The following is a 21,375-nucleotide window of genomic DNA, read 5'->3' as shown; positions in this document are numbered from 1 at the left end:
ATTTATCCACATATAGAGGGTTGTTCACCACATACGACACGGAGTATTGTAGCTAAACGATTAGATATTTACAAATTGTAAGTTTTGGGTTCGTTGAAGGACTATAAGAGCTACAATTTAAAAATATTTTTACAAGATACAGAGTGTCCCAAATAAATAAAAAATATCAAAGTTGTATTTTTTTAAATGGAACACCCTGTATATTATTACATTTTTAGTTTGTACGATTAAAATAAAGGTAAATTTGATTAAGGTTTATCACACTTAAACCTTACCGTTTTTGAAATATTTTCAATTTTGTGAAATTGCAGATCATTGCATGCATTATTGATCAGTTATTGTATTGCAATAATAAAAATTATACTACCTTATACAGAGTGTCTAAAATTTTATTTTAAATAATTACTAACTTTAAACGGCAATAACTTGTTTAATTTAAATGGAACACCCTGTATATTTTATGAGAATCAGATGCACAATTTAATTGTCTATCAAATTGTATTATACCATTTTTAACCTATCTCTTCAAGTTTCCGTAGAAAATGCATTTTCTTGTTATTTAAAACTCATTTATCAATATACCCATGGAATACTGACATTTTAGATTATTTTTAAAGATGTACCAAATTTAATATTGTCGATATAGTTTGTTTATTTCATTAAGAAATAAAAAAAAAACTGTTTAAATATTTGTTAAAGAGGACCAATTAATATGATTCTAGTATTCAAACTACATTAATTGACTGTTTGCGTTGATTAATAATAATTGCTCCAAATACTAAAAAAATGAATTTTGTATCTGTATTAGACAGTGTGGTAAAAAGTAACACCTTAAAAAGGATATTTCATTTTTTGACAAATGCTTATTTATAACAATAGAGACATTCATTTTCATAACATATTATTATATTGATTTCTGATTCAAATCCACATTTATTCAGAATAATTTATTAACGAATATAATTAAGTATGTAATTAATTAGTATTTGGGCAGAAATAATGGTGGTATATTTAATTAATGGTATACTCTTTTATAAAGATTTAAATAGTTTTCTTTTTGCATACAAATGTGCTAGTAATATTATAATTTTGCTAAAAATGATAATATTACTAGCATTTTGTACATTTGTTGCTTTAAAAACAATCTAAAATGTCAATATTCCATGGGTATATTGATAAATGAGGTCTAAATTATAAGAAAATGCATTTTCTACGAAAATTTGAAGGGATAGATAAAAAGTGGTATAATACGATTTGATAGATAATTAAATTGTGCATCTGATTCTCATAAAATATACAGGGTGTTCCACTTAAATTAAACAAGTTATTGCCGTTTAAAGCTAGCAATAATTTAAAATAAATTTTTATACACTCTGTATGAGGTAGTATTACACAATAACTGATCAATAAATAGACTTCAGTAAATATTTAGTATTAAAAACTTTGAAACCCTTGGAGAAATGAAGCCTTAAAATTTTTACTGCAATTTCACAAAATTAAAAATATTTGAAAAACGGTAAGGTTTAAGTGTAATAAACCTTAATCAAATTTACCTTTATTTTAATCGGAGAAACTAAAAATGTAATAATATACAGGGTGTTCCATTTAAAAAAATACAACTTTAATATTTTTTATTTATTTGGGACACTCTGTATCTTGTAAAATATTTTTAAATTGTAGCTCTAATAGTCCTTCAACGAACCCAAAATTTACAATTTGTAAAAATCTAATCATTTAGCTACAATACTCCGTGTCGTATGTGGTGAACAACCCTGTATATGATCTAGGATTATAAGTTATAAATATTAAAATTAATATTTTAAAATTACATTTAACAACGACAAAATCATGTTTTGACAACATAAGATATCTTGCCATTTGTCTGGTTTAGCATTTTACGCTGTAAAATCAACAAGGGAGTCAATATTTGGACAGTTTTTTTGGATAAAATTTGCATGGGCTTGTTTCCAAAGCCGATTCGCCACTCGCTAAATTTTATTTGTATGAGGTTACATCTTTATATTAACATCAAAAATTAAAATTATAACGCCTATTACTATATCAAAAAATAAACGATAGTTATACATATACTAAGAAAATACTGATTAATTTTTATTTTCTTTCAATAATCTTTGGCGTTACTTTTGTACAGTATTTTCTCATGTCATTCATATAAAAAGGTCCACACAGAACACCGAATAATCAAATAAATTTGATATACCTAAGAGTTTTGTATGGAACTTATTTATAAAACGACTAAAAGAAGGGATAAATGGATAAATCTAGGCACAGGACAAATGAGTAGCAGAGTTTTTCAAGAAGCCTTCGCGAGATTGATGAGTAATGAGTGGAAAAACTGATGGATTTTTTGCAGAAAAAGCAAATAAAATCGATGAATGAGATGGACTAGCGGCATTATGAACCAATCAATACAAATGAAGGTGTTTTTTTTTCGGAAATTGTGACATATTTGGATTCAACGTTGATAGATGCTTAGAGTTATGTTTATCAAACTTCGATACATTATCTATAGGTAGTTTAATTGCAAATTATCATTTCTATGGAACTAGAATTATTATAGAATTTTTTGTAAAAATTCTATAAAAATTTAGTTGATCTACTTTTTGGTGACCTTGAATAAAAAGATAAAGGAAGAAGTATAATTTATGTATTCATGCATTAGAGAAAAAATCGACATCATGAACTCCCACTTTTGACAGTTCTGTTCCACGTTTCAATTGACACATTTAAATTTGATTTGAGATTTAACGGATTTCTTGGGCTTTTCTGGGCTTATTTTATCTTATTATTTATTATATAATTGGTTTTGTTTAAAGATACTGAATCTAGAAGGATATTAGTTTTGTTCGGGTTCTTGTTATTACCGATTCTGAACCGTCCTAGAACTGTGATGCGTATGCGCAGAAGGAAATATGAAGACATTATTTCATTTGCGCATGTGCTGCAGAGTTCTAGGACGGTTCAGAATCGGTAATAACAAGAACCCGAAAAAAGCTATTGTATCAGTACTTAAATTCAGAGTGAAAATAATTATTAGTTAATAAGTAGTTAGACAGTAAAATAGTTAGTTGAGCAGAGTGCGGAATGGAGAGAAATATGAGAATAACTTTTCACTGGTACCTAAGTAACTATGTAATAAGTAATGTAAACCAACAGGATGGTCTGAACTGTATTCCGGAAACTTTGACAGCATATTCTATAGATAAAAATGAATAAAAAAGTACATATAAGCATGTTCTAAAAAGGTGTAGAAATTTTATTTTTATTTCGATTTTTCAAAATCATTTGTGAAGTAACGTCAATATTTGGATGATAAATTGGTGTCTGGGAGTTTTTGGACATGAGAAATTTGATTTTGATGTCAATATGGCTCCTACTTGTAGAAGGCGCCACAAACATATTTTTTAACTGGTTTGAAACTTTAACTTTTGAACTTTTCTTCCGTAATAAAATATAATAATAAATAAAACTACTGAGTAAAAAAAACACTTAAAATATTTTTTACGTAAAAAAGGCCTCTTTGTAAAAATAGCTACAAGTAATGGTTCTCAAGATATTTAGATTAAATTATTATTTAGTCGTCATTGACATAAATTAAATATGTTGCCTAAATAGTTATTAGACTGAAATTATAAATTTAAAATGTTTTTGTGCCAAGAAATGAAGAAAAATTTATGAATAATTAAAAAAAATAAAAAGTTCCCAAATTTGTAATTTCAGTCAAATAACTGTCTATTACTACGTTTATTTTTTGTTAATAATGACATGTATTGACTATTTCCATTTTAAATATCTTGAGAACGGTTGCTCGTAGCGATTTTTATTAAGATACATTTTTTACGCTAAAAATCATGGAAATATATATTTTTTCACTCAGTAGTTTTATAAAAATACGGACAAAAAGTTCTTCTCTTCAAAACAGTAAAAACACATGTAAGTGGCGCCCTCTACAAGTAGAAGTCATATTGTCATCAAAATCAAAATTCTCATGTCAAAAAACTCCCAGACACCAACTTTCATCCAAATATTGACGTTACTTCAGAAATTATTTAAAAAAAATCAAAATAAAAATGAAACTTCTACACCTAAACTTCTATCTCCGAAACTAAGCATTTTAGGACATACATTTATACGAACCTTTTTACTTATTTTTATCTGCAGAATATGCTGGCAAAGTTTCCGGAATACAGTTCGGACCACCCTGTATATTACGTGTAATAAACCAATCAATTATCAAATTCACTTAGAATAATTAACTAATTACCTAAATATCATTTCTTGCATTTTCAATGTTTACAATATATCCAAAATAATTATAATACGTCAATTTGACTTAAGTGTTTCAACAACGTATCTGTTATTTTAGTTATTAAATAATTATTATATTTTTTTATCTATTTTTATTAAAAATATATTTTTTTGACAATTTTAATACCCAATAATATTTATTGACAACGCAAAACAAACAAATTATTGAATCTACCCTACATTATATTTTTACAGGTTTTAAATAAAATTAAAACGGCACAGATAAAACGGAATTTAAGTCAGCCATGTTAAACCCCCATCGTACTCCGCCTAAGTTTGTTAAGTGCCGCTTCCTTAATCTTTTTATTAAAAGGTTGATGAGTGTGACATAACCCTAAACCAATCGTAGTACTCTACCATATCGGTGCAATGATTTAAGGGCATTAAAAAGTACCTCTAACATGGACCTTCTTGGGCAACTCTGGTGGTGTAAAAGTAGGGGGAGGATGGTGGTCATCTGTAAACCACAAACCAATCTCGCATTCAACTAGATTTTTCATCCCTAAGGGCTATGTCATCATCGAAATGTCTCGGACCATTTTTAATATCAATACGCAAAACACTATTATTCGAACCTCTATTGTCTTTAGTCAAATTATTATTTGTCACCAAGGTTCTCACATATCACTCTCACTGAAACAGTTTGACTGATTCAGTGAGACTAATAAACGAATAATGAGCGTGGAAGTATTAATATACTACTCAGTTTTACTGAAAATATGTTCTCAGGTTCATTATTCATTCAGTCTCAGTGAGTCAGTCATATTTTTCAAGGTAGGTTCTCACGTGTTAGTCTCACTGAAGCTGTCTGACTGATACGAATAATAAACGTAAACATATGAATATACTCTTCAATTTCACTGAGAATCTGTTCTCACATTTGTTATTCTTTCAGTCTTATTGATTCGGTCATATTTCCCAGGGCAGGTTCTCACGTGTAGTCTCACTGAAGCAGTTTGACTGACTCAGTGGGACTAATAAACGAATAATAGTGACCGAATAATGAGCGTGGAAGTATTAATATAGTGTTCAGTTTTGCTAAAAATATATTCTCAGGTTCATTATTCATTCAGTCTCAGTGAGTCAGTCATATTTTTCAAGGCAGGTTCTCACGTGTTAGGCTCACTGAAGCTGTCTGACTGATATGAATAATAAACGTAAACATATGAATATACTCTTCAGTTTCACTGAGAATCTGTTCTCACATTTGTTATTCTTTCAATCTCATTGATTCGGTCATATTTCCCAGGGCAGGTTCTCACGTGTTAGTCTCACTGAAGCAGTTTGACTGAAATCGAATAATAGTGACCGAATAATGAGCGTGGAAGTATTAATATACTGATCAGTTTTACTGAAAATATATTCTCAGGTTCATTATTCATTCAGTCTCAGTGAGTCAATCATATTTTTCAAGGCAGGTTCTCACGTGTTAGTCTCACTGAAGCTGTCTGACTGATACGAATAATGAACGTGAACATATGAATATACTCTTTAGTTTCACTGAGAACGTGTTCCCACATTTGTTATTCTTTCAGTCTCATTGATTCGGTCATATTTCCCAAGGCAGGTTCTCACGTGTTAATCTCACTGAAGCAGTCTGACTCATTCAATGCGATTAAAGAAATAATGAGCGTGAAAGTATGAATCTACCGTTCAGTTTCACTGAAAACGTGTTCTCACGTTCATTATTCTTTTAGTATTCATACTATCTGACTGATTCTGAACTCACCTTTACATATAACTGATTCAGTGAGACCGAACCTACAAAAGTTAGTAATGAACTTGAAAATACGTTTTCCGTAAAACCGAACAGTTTATTCATTTTTTTTACGCCTGAATGATCGACACGTGACAACTTGAAAAATATGACTGATTCAGTGAGACTGAGCTTATATATAGTAGAGTACGTAGTGAAGGTGAGAAGATGTTTTTAGTAAAACTGAACAGTATATTCATATTTTCACATTCGTTATTTGTTGTCTCACTGAAGTCTGACTGCTCCAGTGAGACCGATATGTGAGAACCCTCCTTGAAAAACATGACTGATTCAGTGAAACTCGATAAATAATGAACGTGAGAACTCGTTTTCAGTGAAACTGGAAAAAACATATATTCATACTGTCGCGTCTGAATGATTCACGTAAAAACCCACCTTGGAAAAAATATGACTGCTTCAGTGAGACTGGCACATCTTGAATCTCAACCTTCCCAGCGAAAATTATAGTTATTTAGGAGTGGAAAATTCATTTGACAGTCATACTGTGCCACATGGGCTAAGAATATAAGAAACTAGAGATTTATTGAATTAAAAATCGATTATATTAAATGATCCAAGACAATATCGAATTATAGCTCTATATATCCCAATGCTGTCGAATCTTAGAGCTGGGATATTCTAAGTACTTATCTATTATTTTAATAATCTACTAACTTACTCTAAATAAATATACGAGAAACTAAGTCGTGCTAAGCATGCTTTGGATGAATATTTTTGTGACATTTATTTTAGACTAATTCGATTTTGATTTTGACTTAATTGACTCTAACTTGATTTTGAATTTTGGAACGATTGTTGTTTAATTTTATCGTCCAAATAACTGTAGTAGACACTCATCTGAAAATGTTTACACCTTATTACATTAAACACATCTAAAATCGAAATATCAGTTATATATTTTATGTAAAAAAAAGGCAGATGATTAAATCTCAACTGAGACAAGTGACTTTTTACTTGAAAACACACATCGCTTTTTAAAAAGGATCAATTATATGAATAAAATAGAAAAAATGGGCGCAGTCGGTAGGATACCACGGCATTATAAAGCATGTAGATATTTGTCACATAAATATATTTTTAAATGTCACAAAAATCTTGCACAATAACAGAATTATATACAATATAAACAAGCATACATTACAAATATAAGCAAGCACGAATAAGTAGAAAAATTGGTGCGTCTGAAGCGTGAATATAAAAGAATATTATATATACAAGCTATCGGGAATAACTTATCAATATAAATAATAATACGAAAGAAATATATATTTATTTAACCCCACCTGAAAAGTAGGACACTTTATTTTTTTAGCCAAAATTATAACGTGAAAATTAACATATAACGGCAAAATCGACGTTTTTTATTGCTGACTTACATGTATCGACATCCATATCATCTGGAAAAGCGATCACAACAGAAAACTATTCATTATTTGTGCACCAATCGCTTGAATGTTTTTAAACCTTTCATTAAAAAGCCCCAAAACCATTTTTAAATATTCGCTTTCTAACTTTTATATGTCATCACGCATCTAAATATCACAACTAACCAATAATTTCCAAAAAAAAAAACGAAACTAAACACAAAGAAGAATCGTTTAACAATTTTAAAAAAGATATAATATATAATAACGTCTACACAACAATTATAATAGACACACTGAATCTACCACAAGATTTAAGAAAAGTACAAATAATGTTTAAGTATCAACAAGAGTTGTGTGTAATAGTGTTAGACAGTCAGAATTTACATAGGTGCTTAGAAGTTTGAAACACGAGACAAGATGAGATATCAACCGTTAATAGAAAACATAGTTTAAAGGTTACGTTGAACATAAAATACACAATATGTTTTGGAATAATGTATATTATATTATATGTATATGGTTACGGCTAAAACAGATACCTGGTAAATTTTTAAACTCATCAGCTATTTTACAAACTAATTAAAAGTGCTGTTATTCTGAAAGAATCCGCCTATTGATGTATTTTTTACATTTATTTTAACCGGTTAAAGCTCAACTGAGACAAGTGCGTTTTTACTTAAAAACACATATATCGCTTTTTAAAAAGGATCAATTATATGAGCAAAGTGGAAAAAAATGGCGCAGTCGGTAGGATACCATGGCATTCTCACAATAGTATATGCAGGGTGCTACAAATTCGAGGTATCTCGGTAACCGTAATAGATATGAACATCGTTAAATTGGGGCCAAGTTGCGCTTTATGCTATTCACTAAAATGCCATCAATTTTTTTTTTAATTTCAAGGATCGCTGAGTTTTTTGGATAAAACAATTTTTTTTAAAAATTAATTTTATTTTTTCCTGGCGTTACCTTTTAGGAAATCAAAAAACTAATTGCACATTCTCATTGCCACTTTATTAGGGCTATCTGATAGTATTTTTAGATTTTCAAATTAGCTGATAATTTGTGAGATACAGTAGCCAACTTATTTTTTTTTAAATACGGACCTGTATTTTTTATTTCAGATTTTGAAAGAACTCGATCTCCTGAGTACAATGATATGCCACACATAATATTTTTTCCATTCCAAATTCACAATAAAAAAAAGTTAAAAATCATATCTTTAAATTGCTGACCTGAATATTATTTATTTGAATCTTTGAATTGGCTCGATTTTCCTTATTCAATGGTAATTAGCGCTGATCAATATTGTTGTGATGAAAAAAGAGTCGATCTTGAAATTATATTAAATAATAATTAAATAGTTTTGTTTTTGTTAAGGTATCCAAAACAAAAAAAAAGTATCATGTGTGACATATTATTATACCTCTATACTAGGAGACCGAGTTTTTTCAAAGCCTGAAATAAAAAATGCAGGTCCGTATTTAAAAAATTAAGTTGGCCTCTGTATCTCACAAATTATCAGCTGATTTGAAAATCTAAAAGTACAGTAAATTCTTGGAATGTCATCCACTGGGAGTTGGAAAAGTGGAATTTTCTTTTTGAGGGTGTTCCAAGCCCCTGACCTGAAAATTTTCCCAGTACTGTTTCCGTCAATGGCCATTCTAATCCTTGTCGCATTGGCATAGCTACCGACGACAATGTGCAGTGGTGTTAGGTCTAGAATGACCTCCATTGCTGCTGTTGGACATGTTCTCATGGCACCTGTGATGCAGATACATGCCAGTCTCTGTACTTTGCACAGGTTTTGCCTTGCTGTACGTTGCTCTAGTTTTGTATACCAAGCAATTGGTCCATAAGTAATCATGGGTCTTACTATCATGGTATACATCCAGCGCAAAATGTTAGGGGCGCAGCACCACCTATTTCCCGCCAGTCTTCTGCATATCATGAGAGCCTTTGTGGCTTTGCAGGTAATGTTCTTAATATGCCTGTTCCAGAGAAGTTTACTATCCAGGGTTATTCCCAGATATTTCACTTCCTGTGATGGCAGTATTTCCTTTCCATCTAGATGGATTCTTTTCAAGTTTTTCAAACTTCGCTTTCTGGTGAATGGCACTACTGCGGTTTTATCTGAGTTAATACTCAGCCCGACAGTCCTACACCACCTCTCAGCAATGCGGAGTCCTCTTTGGATAATATCACACAGGGTGCCTTCATGTTTCCCCCGTGCAATGATGACTATGTCATCTGCATACCCTATGCAGTGTATTCCCGCTAGAGTTAATTCTTCCAGTAGTTCATCCACTACCAAGCTCCACAGTAGGGAGGAGGTCACTCCACTTTGTGGAGTTCCTTGCGTTGTTTTAACAACTACAATTTTGGTACCTATCTCAGCCTCTGCTGTTCGTGTTGAGATACCAATGCTCGTACCTCGAATTTGTAGCACCCTATATATACAACGTATAAAGTATAATTTGAAAATAATTTGGTATCACACACTTGATATGGGTTGGGTTGGTTTTGTCAAATTAGTTGTTTCTAGTCAAATTGTCGTAACATTTATGGCCATGGCGCTCTAAATTGAAATTTAAAATACTATTTTTTTTAATTTAAAATGTCTAAAGTTGACATAATATGATATGTCATTCTATTCAGAATGTCATTTTCTATAAAATAAAGTAAAAAAATACCGACGTTGTAATTTAAAAATCAAAAGTTGTAGTAATTTCCGGTGAAACAGGAACTGACAGTAACATTGAAATATGAAGTAGAACATAGTCGAATTGATATAACCTTTAAATTATGTTTTAAACAACGCAAAAACATTTAATGTTGTTAGGTGTAGACAGAATATCCAACGATCGACATTTGACAGAAAGATATACAATTATTTTGATGGTGTATATGTTGCCAAAAATAAAAAGATATAGTATATGCGAGAGTAAATTTGTGAATACGTACTTGTTCGGCCGACCAATTGGATGGCCCGAACGCCTTTTCGAAACGTTGCCACTGCGTCCAAAAAATAAACTTGTTAATTAGTAGAAAAAAAGAGAGAAAGAAAGACAACAACTAGATAGAGATAAGGAGGGGACTTGGATTGATAAGGTTCTTTTTACAGAGTATCATGTTGCGAGTATTTTGTGTTATACGATTCAAACGATAATAAGTTTGATTGTACGCAACTAAATTGAAGGAGATTTCTTTATTTAAGTAGAACTAACTTAAAAAAAACTTATACTTTGTGAGAGTACTTATTTTTCACCAAAAAGTTAATAAGGAAGATAATACAGCGAATAATACTAGCCAGTGCTAATTTTTGTGCCTAAAATACCGTTTTTTACTGGAAAGGTAAATCTTCTAATATTTTTTTGAGCTGCTAACAATTTTGTACGTCTCTAGCTCACACTGACATTTGCTACTGTTTGGACACAGAATAAAAATAAATGAACATTATATATTAAAGACTTTTATAAAAGTGTCAAATTGAAGTTTATAAAATTACAATAAAGAGCCATTATCATCAATCCAACCCAAATTTGATTAGACAGCTCTTTAATAGATACTTTACTATATTATTTTAATTAAAGATTTTTTCTATTTAATTATATCCTTATTTTAAGAGACTGTGTATATGTATAGTCTATAAAATGAATAATTATTTAATAATTTTGACCGTTATTTTTTACGAACATGGCAAACATATATGGCAAATATAAAATCCCTCTGTCAAAAAAGTTACTGATATTCTTTAAATTGAGTGCCTGAACGAATCAGATAGGTAACTCTTTTTACTTTCGTGAAATAGAAAAGGAAAATCGAAAATAATAAAACAAGTGACAGTTCTTCCTCTTCTTGCAAAAATCAACACGAAATGTCATAATTGACAAACTGTCATCATCTTTTGACACTTCTAAATATTAGACCAATGCCGTCTCTAATAGAACAGACACGGAGCGAGATTTATGACGTCACGCTAGTTAGATACTAAGGATTAATAAATACGTTGTAGAATACATGGAAAACATAATTATTCTTCGTATTTTTGGTTTGTATTTTAAAAATTATATAGTTTACATGAAATAGACATAATATAGAGTTAATAAATACAATATAATATATACTTATTTATAGTAATTAATACTTGGGCAAATAAACTATGAACCATACAAATGCAGCAAATGTTTTACAATATACAAATAATGAATAGGTGGTGCATAAGATAATGGGTAAAATGTAAAATATATTTTAAATTTGGGAAAATCGATCTAATTTAACAAAAAACATTCAATATCTACTAATAGTGATACATTATTATTTGCATTCACAAAATTTATTTATATATTATAATGTTTACTGCAATTAATAAACTAATATAAAATTGTCAAAAGATGACCATATATTTTTTTAAATTATTATTCTTAACACAAAAACTATCTACATTGACTATGGAGTACGATTTCAGTTATATTGTAAAACATTTGCTGCATTTGTATGGTTCATAGTTTGTCTGCCAAAGTATTTATTACTATAAATAGAGGTATATATATATATATATATATATATATATATTGTATTTATTAACTGTATATTATGTATATTTCATGTAAACTATATCATTTTTAAAATACAAACCAAAAATTGGAGGAATAATTATGTTTCCATGTATTCTACAACATATTTATTAATCCGTAGTATCTAACTAGCGCGACGTCATAAATCTCGCTCCGAGGCTATTCTATTAGAGACGGCATTGCTTCAGCATGGCCACAAGTTGCCTAACCTAATAAAATTAACACTAGAAAAGCCCGCGGGAACTGTCAAATTCAAAGTTATTCGTTTTACAGACTATATCTGACTAGATTGATGAATCACTGGTCATATTGAAATAATATTTTACGTATGAAGTATATATATCATTTTTAGCTTTAGTTTTGAATTAGTAGTACGTTTTCAATTCTGTGTCCTGAATACAAATATACCCCAGAATAAAGTCTAAACACTCAGCTTACATAAAGCCTATTCTTTATTGTCAAAACGTTTGCATTAGTTTACAATTTTCAACTTAAATGTTTATAATTTACTAGTAAACGGATCAGAGTAAGTTAAAGCTAATTACAATTAAAAAAAAACGTTTGGGTCAAAAAATGCAGACCTGTGCATAGAATCTACAATAAAGAACAACCCTATAGAGTATAGACTTCATCGTGTCACATATAAAAATATTTATAATAATATAATCCGTATATATTTCAATCATTGACAGACAGGTTCAGGTAATGGAAGTGTAACAAAAGTGTTGAATGAAACCTGTAACCACATATACAATAATGTATTAACTTTCTGTCATTTCCTTCTGGTCTTTCTACAATGAGATACCAGCCCCAACTAGCAAAATATTGTTCTAAAAGGATTGAATTAGTCTATAACAGTCAAATAGCGTTGTTTTAATTACTGTTTCTGATCAAGCATTTTATTGCGACCATTTTGTTTTATAAAGAATTTGTTTCAATGAATGATTTTAGCGTAGTTTTACAACATATCCTATATCGTATAATATAGTACGATAATTTCCTTTATAATGTTTTATAATGATATATAACACTTTTTTAGGTAAGTTTATACAATAATTTATTTTTTATTTTTTAAGACCTGTATACGTATAGCATAAGAGTTTTATAGAACTATAGTAGTTACAACATTATAAAATGGTAACCTAAGATTGTTTTAAAAGAACTGTATAATGTTTCATTATGTTAAACTGCGCTGCAATATAAAACTATTCTCAAAATGAATTTGTCAAGAAGAGTTGTGTAATGTTTAAATATTATTCGATATTAAACAGTTTTATTGTATATCGTTTCATTCTACAATAAAACTTTGTTAACACATTTTTTATACTATAATCCTAAGCTATTTTAAGCCGATTTGTTAGTAGTCTCCATTTTACAACTACACAGCCTAGATTTTCTTAAAATATTATGTGGCTCTAATATTTTTCATTTATAAAATAAAATACTTCTTTTAAATCGCTATAATAATGCATTATAAAACAATTTTAGTAGTTGAATAACCTGTATAAAGCAATCTTGTAAGAGTTGTATAAGGTTTTTATAGAATTATTATAAAACCGAACTGTTGTAAAAATGGAAAGTAATAAAACACTTCTCTACTTGGTATGGAATATATGTACCAACGCCTTTGTTAAATATTCGTTATCATGCACTGTCTTGACTCGGAATATACCATACGATCGAAAAAAAGGCGACAAAGACGACTGAGACGACAATCAATGATAATTTTGGCGAGGTCAAGCCCTATATGTTATTTACTTGGCCCGTACTCTTCAATATTTTTCAATGGGCTTACTGTCTTAAGTTGGTCTTATGTTAATTTTTAGAAAAGGATGTTTAGAGATTGACCTCGCCAAAATTATCATCGATTGTCATTGCCCAGTCGTCTTTGACATCTTTTTTTTATCATACTCTATAATGAATATACTATTATGAATATATAGATATGTGACACAATTTCGCACAAAATACCACCTAAACTGAGAGACACTTCGCAAAAATAACAAAAATACACCGACTTTAAGCGCAAAGCGTGTGTGATAAGTTCGTGTTCCTACCATCGATGTATCTTTGGTAGGCGTTTAGGCCTTGTTTGACCATACCCGTTTGCATCATCATCATTCCGACATCTGTAAAATATGCAGAACAGTAAAAAACAACCAAATCTCGGCACATCTCTACCGATTATTACTCGATGTACGAAAACACCTCCCAAACGCGATCAATTTGCCACAGAACAAAAATAAGTAATCGAGATAGATAGGTACTCAATCTAGCCATGCATTTAATGTGCAAAAGGGTACAGAATGTGTGTCAATGTACATTCCGTCACATTCAACAGCCTAGAAAGAGATAAAAAATAAGTCTGGCGGCTCGACCAATCAGAGAATAATGGTAAATAAAACAAGTAAAAAACTTTAAATAGGGCTGGTGTGCAGATTGACGAAAATAAATAAATGCTAAGGGCGACGTCTCGAAGACCAAAAATAGGGATGTCCAAAAATATCGATATATAGAAATATCGATATTTGAAAATTATGTCGAGAATTCCGAAATATTTTAATCTACATAAATATTTATAATAATTTATTAAATATTATACGTCCACAAAAAGCTTAATAAGTCTAAATTAGGAAATTATTAGGCTAGAAATATGACTGACAAGTTGGAAGTAAGTCGGTCACAGAGTATTTAAGATAATTACATTTTTTTAATGTTTAACATACCGTATTAGAGGTGGGCAGAGATTGAACGTCGTTCATTTGAATGAGTATTAAAAATGAATCGTGAGATTCGATTCACCGCTTAGAATACGGTTCATTCAATTGAATCGTGGCCAGTACAAATCCATAAAATTTAAATAAACGAGTCATAAAAAAGAGTCGTAAGAATTGAATCGGGTAAAAAAGCGACTCGTTTGTTTCTACTATTCGTTCGTTTAAGATGTAAGAATTGATTCATTGCTTACAATACGGGTCGTTTAAAAAATAAATATTAGAATTATACAGGGTGAGTCTTAAATAAATGCAAATATTTTTATGGATAGTATATTTCGATCCCAGAAACACGATTATGAGGATTTTTCACGAAATTTTTTTCTTGAAAATTTGACATTTTTTAAAAATTTTTAGTTTTTAATTAAAATTCATAATTTCTTGATAATATGGCAACATAGGTAGTAGATTAAATTTACCAGAAAAAAGCCAGTGGTTTACAAAATTTAAACAAAAAACATCATGGATATAAAATGCAAGCGATGTAAAAGTTATTTACAAAAAATATCTTTTTATATTGTAAAATGTGTTTGTCATTTGTTCAAATGAATCGTATGATTCTATTCACTAAAAAGAATCGTAATGCCCATCACTACATTGTATCTAAATTAAAACTACGCACTTTCTAACCTTTCTTCTATAATTTTTGATGAGGTATCATCCTCTGAAATTTCGAACAGCCTGTATAGCAATACAGACGTTTTTGTCGATAGAATATCGAAACAACATATATCGATATTTTTTCATATAAACTGGACATCCCTAGACCAAAGGATCGATTATAAAAACGTAAAACTACTAGGGAGGTTCTCTTTTTGGAACAGAACGGTGAAATAGAAATATAAACAGGTGAATGGTAGAATGCATAAAGGGGTAACAATAAATTTCAATGTGGCAAAGATAATATATGTCGTCTCAAATAAAATAACGAATTATTTTTCTTCCATTTTTTTCACCAAAAGATGTTTTGTAGGCATTATTTTAAGGAATAAATATTTTTATATTATTCAGAATAATTCCTGGAATACCAAATAAGTGAACGAATATAAAACACTTAAAATAACATACTACCGAAAAAAAAACGGCGTCTAAAAGGGCTGGGAATAACGATCGATGATAATATTAGCGAGGTCAAGCCCCCTAGACGTCATTTATTTGCCTCGTACTTTTGTTTATATTTATAATGGCGCTTACTGCCAGTTGGCTTTAAGAAGGACGTAATTTATATAATTAGTATTCATTTTTGAGAAGTTGTATGTGAATTTTTAGTAAATGACGGGACTAGAGATTGCCCTCGCCAAAATTATCATCGTCATTCTCCAGCCGTCTTTGACGCCGTGTTTTTCGATCGTACGGTATCTTTGTTAGTCGTTATTTTATTTGTGAACTGACTGTCTAAAATAATAAAAGTAATAATAGTAATAGTAATAATAAATCGAGAACAATAATAAAAATACAGCTGATCCGCAGGCATGATCTAGAATCGATCTAGTGTCAATATACAGATCATATATATTACCTAGATCTTTGGACCAATTACGTTGTTGTTGTGCCACTAAAAGTCATTATAAATTTTAGATTCAGATCGACAAATCGGTGGAAGGGAAGGTAAGACATAATATTCAAGAGCATAAACTACAATATTATGATTTAGACAACATACTGTACATTTCTGGATCACTGAAATCCAAAACTTAATATTTTATACAGGGTGAGTCTGAAATAACTGCAAATATTTTTAGTGGGGTTATATTTCGACCCCAGAAACACGTCTATTTGGTTTTTTAGGATTTTTTTTGGAAATATGGTATTTTCTTATTTTTAGTTAAAAAACACACTTATTATTTTGATAGAATAGCAACATAAGTAGTAGATTAAATACACAAAAAAGAAACCCCAGAAAAAATTACGTAGTTCTCAAAATTTAAGCAAAATTTTTTCATAAAAAGATTCTGGACTTATTTGAAAAACGGTGAAGCGAAAGTATGTTTCCTTTATCGAGATATACCGAAATATAAATATGTGCCTTTAGTTAAAACTCACCCTGTATATAATTTTCTAACTTCTTAAAACCATTAAAATTAATTTAATACTTTTTTCACTTAAAATAAGACTTCTACTGAAATTGCATTGGTTTGTTTGATTAGATTATATAACCTATTCATAATAGGATGGTATCCCACAAAAAATAACTATAAATCTTCATAAAACTGAAAAAAAACTGTCTAAATTTATTATATAAATTTTAAATAATGATTGAAATAGTTTGGCTATTCTGATTTTGTCCGCTAAGTTGCCAATCAATTTAAACAATTCGAATATTTATCAGCTGTTATTGTAACCAGCATCAAAATAAACGAATAAGTAAATAATATGTATTAGGTATGCCTGTTAATTCCAAGAATACCAACCAAGTAAACCTCGTATAAAATAAATCGTTATTACCTATTAATCTCCCCTGTAAGGCTTAAAATCACGCGAATTAAAATTACAGTTATTAATTTCTTCTATCTCTAAAAATATATTATGTAGATAGAACTACAGAAAACATTATTTGTAATAAAAAGTAATTTTTTAACATATTTAGTCAATTTGTTTTTACCTAATGTTATTATTTTGCGAGTTTACGCTCTTGATATAGTTGAACTAAGTATACTTTTCCATAAACAGAGAAAGAATACAGAGATAATACGAAGACGGTATTTACAACATGTGTGTAAAAGAATGGAAATTAAAATATATCTGCGGGTTAGACACAAAATGGGAGGTATAAGACGATGCAATAAAAAAATTAGGATTCACAAAACAACTCACAATTTTTACATTTGCATTTCTTGATCAGTGTTTCGTCCTTGATGTCCTCGTGGCACGCTTTGCAGTAAAACCACGCCCTGAAATATACAGAGAGAGAAAAAAATATGTTATAAATCAAGAGAAATATTTGTTATTGGAAAAGGTGACTCATACCATTGCAAATTATGAAAAGCAAATTTATTTTTCTTTGGGGACGTTCAATAATTACATGAGTAAATCAAGGAAGAGGGACAGGACATCAATACATTCACAGTAATTGAATTCCGAGGTAAAAGTCTCTGGGCACTCCACTAACAGAAGACGACGCGCAATATGGCGGCCAATGTCAAGTTACGAGGCAACCTGTTTAATTTAATAACCTTGGTTTATAGTGGTTAAATCAGAGCAAAAGTAAAGTAGCAGATACTTTTACTGAAAATCACATGGATTTGTTGGCACCACCTGTGACTCTTGAGATCGTGCACTAGTCTCCATGGACTGAATTAACCCATTTATTAGTTAATGTTGTCAATGTGATTTTAGATTACGATCTAAACAATCTTAAATACTAGTCTTAATAAAAATAATAAAACAAACTGTGTTTTTTAAATTAACCCATCACATTTATACCCAAAATTCTGAAATATCTCATAGTGAAAATAGGGGAGGAGATCCAGAAAAGTCTCATGACATCTCATCAGTGGTGGAGGGCAGTAAAGACGGTCCTACACGATGCGTCCAACTTTCGAACGAACGTTCGAACCAACATTTGACACAGTTTTCGACAATATTACAATTGGTGAGTGTGTCTCCTACACGATGCTTCGAACGTTCGTTCCAACGTTGGACGCAAACCTGGCGCTACCTTTGTGAAATTAACTCAGTGTAGTACGTACTCTTGGCTTGAGCAGATATGGATAATATATTTAGTGCTGGGATTGCCGCTGGTATGATAGTTTTAAGTTGCGCTAAACTGTAGCAACAGAAGAAAAGAAAAAGAAGATGTAACAGGATTTTATTTCTTGTTACTCTTATGAATCTGTCTATAGCATCATAAGCAAACCAAGATGGTTTGTATATATCTGCACTCCCAGATTCAGTTGTATAAGAATCTATAACTTTCCTCCTCAACGTTCTATACGTTGCCATTACAGATTCTTTTTTTTTCTTCAACTCTGCTACTGACAAGTCTATACTCATTTCCTGAGAAATTTCACGCCAAGCATCATTTAAGGCATTCCGGTTTTTATGCTCGGGAATGCCTGGGATTCCATATGGGATATACCTATGGGATTCCATATAATTGGATATTTCTCGTAAATCGAAATAAATTCCATTATTATTTGATTATTCCACTCCATTTTAACTAAAAACGGAAAATTTTAAAAGTAATTTTAGTAAAAAGTAAAAAGTTATTCACATATCTAATATAAGAAGAAAATTTTGATGAATAGAAAAAGTGAACGAATAAAAGGAAATTTAAGTGTTTTCACTAAAGTAATGTAGGTAATAACCAAAAATTCTGTCAGATATTTATTAACACAAAGAAAACCAATAATTAATCTTTCTATAAATACCTATGTATGACTTACATATTTCTGGCAAAGAACAAATCAAGAAAAATGTTCAGCCTGATCAACGTTTTAACATTAAAAGCGAGGCCGCTACTGATCCCTAGTAAAATATCAGCCACGTGAAGACTCTCGTGTAGGAGCGCATCGAACATTACTTCGAACGTTGGAAGATCCTTTGACTCGCGTAAAATTTACCGACAAGAGCCCGAACTTGCTTCGAACGTTCGACACATGGATTTTTGCGCTCCCACACGATGTGGCGAATGCCGTGCGTCCAACGTTTGAAGGTCTTCGCCACATCGTGTAGGACCGTCTTAACTAATGATCGCCCTCTTAGACTTTTAGATATCTTTTGCAATAATATGAACTTATTATAATTCCTAAATGATATGAATTTTTGACTTGAAAAAAATTAAGCTTACCTTTTAACTTCATCTGCTGACTGTGCTATGAAAAAACCTTGTGTATTGGCAACAATTTTGGCGCCTCTTGGATTGATTGAGATCTTAGTATCGGCACCTTCTATGCCTTTAACTTCTATGGCCAGCAGTAGGAGTTTCAATTTCGTAAAGCACAATCTAGATTGGTTTGATAAAACAATTTTTAGTTACACAAGATAATTTTGAATCTATTATTAGATATCTTTATTTAGGTGTGTAGTTAAAATGAAAGAAAAGTTTCCTTTTGTTTGATATTCTACATGCAAAAGTTTTTTTTTTAAATTTAACCATGAGTTGTATAACATTTAACATAAACTAAAGCAATCTTATAGTCATATTCGCTCTTATTAGACAAATATATATTTTTTAGTTACTCATTTACACCCTATATATACAGGGTGAGTCTTAAATAAATGCACGTAACTTTAAAAAAGAAAATACTTTTTTTTAAATTTTTCAATTTTTGAAAAAAAAAGGATTGAATATAAAAGGATTTTGAAATATCTACAAAGTTATTTGACTATATAGAATTAACCAAAATCATAATATTATCAGTTTTTTTCAGAAACAGCTCGCAAATAACTAGTTGAAGGCTGGCGCATCCGCCACGACATCAGGAAAAAAAATACTCTTTATTTTTTTTTAATTAAATGAAAAACAAAAAATCCAACGACGACAGTTTTTAGAAGAGCCAATTAGCTATCTTTTAGTAAAAAAACAACTTTCTAGAGCAAGTCGTTACTTTAGTAGAGACGACACAGATAAACATTAGTATTTTATATATGTAGATTTTAAGTATAGAAATAACAACTGAAAGGCTAATTTTAATAATACAGTACGTTTAAAGCAAGTATTTGATTAGAATATTAATTTTCATAAAGCATCGTCCCAACGGGTAAATAATACCGTATAATCGAAAAAAGGGCGTCAAGGACGGCTGAGAAATGACAATAAATGGTAATTTTGGCGAGGTCAATTTCTAGACATCATTTACTAAAAACTGATAAAAAAAACTTGTGAAAAATTAACACTATTTGTTAAAAAGGACAGAATGTTTCCAGACACATTTCCAAAAAAATATTTTTTCTCGAATTTTAAACTACATTTATTTAAAAATTATTTTCACTCAGTATGAAAATATATAAAAATCTTCTTAAGGTCAACTGACAGTAAGCGCCATTAAAAAAAGTATAGGTTACATAAATGATGCCTTTTTTTTCGATCATATGATATTTTTCTGTCATTTTTTGAATGTCGTCTGCCGAAATCTTTCCTGACTCGTTTGGCTGTATCGACATTATAGATCTGAAAAAATATTAGTGAATATGACTATAAGTGGTGGGAAAATGATAACACAACGTATATCTGGATGGAACGGGTTTTTATAACATCGATTGGGTACATTTAAAGCAGTCTGCGTGCCACATAGTATAGGTTAAACTGAAAATTAAGCGAAAGTATTTACAATAAATAGCTTTTGCAAGCGACTATGTATATACAAAGAATCAAAAAGTTCATACTCTATCCCCCTAAGTTAGATTAATTCGTTTTAGTAAAATTGGTAGAGAAAAAATAACTAAAAACATAATTCTCATGAGAAACTAGTCTATTAAAGAAAAAAAACGAGTAGCAATATTTTCTAACGCACTACAATTAGTTACAATATGTAATACAGAGTTCACAACAATGTGTTTTATAATATGTTTAAGTAAAATATTTCTTGAAATGTTTGATGAATACCACA

The 21,375-nt window shown here is 30.2% G+C and overlaps 1 protein-coding gene across 1 annotated transcript in view; it reads right to left on the bottom strand.

Moving 5' to 3' along the window:
• Positions 1 to 21,375, bottom strand: part of LOC115884458 (calcium-activated potassium channel slowpoke) — a 165,464-nt gene that overhangs the window by 42,873 nt on the left and 101,216 nt on the right. Inside the window, exons 15-18 of the mRNA XM_030903048.1 lie at positions 19,614 to 19,769; positions 17,639 to 17,715; positions 14,108 to 14,179; positions 4,724 to 4,786 (exon numbers count right to left, since the gene is read on the bottom strand). Coding sequence (XP_030758908.1) covers positions 4,724 to 4,786; positions 14,108 to 14,179; positions 17,639 to 17,715; positions 19,614 to 19,769 — 368 coding nt within the window. The remainder of the gene's footprint in view (positions 1 to 4,723; positions 4,787 to 14,107; positions 14,180 to 17,638; positions 17,716 to 19,613; positions 19,770 to 21,375) is intronic.

The sequence above is a fragment of the Sitophilus oryzae genome, unplaced genomic scaffold (genome assembly GCF_002938485.1).
Source record: "Sitophilus oryzae breed Bouriz unplaced genomic scaffold, Soryzae_2.0 scaffold_249_pilon_pilon, whole genome shotgun sequence".
Classification (NCBI taxonomy): Eukaryota; Metazoa; Arthropoda; class Insecta; order Coleoptera; family Curculionidae; genus Sitophilus; species Sitophilus oryzae.
This window is presented reverse-complemented; position numbering and strand designations above follow the sequence as displayed.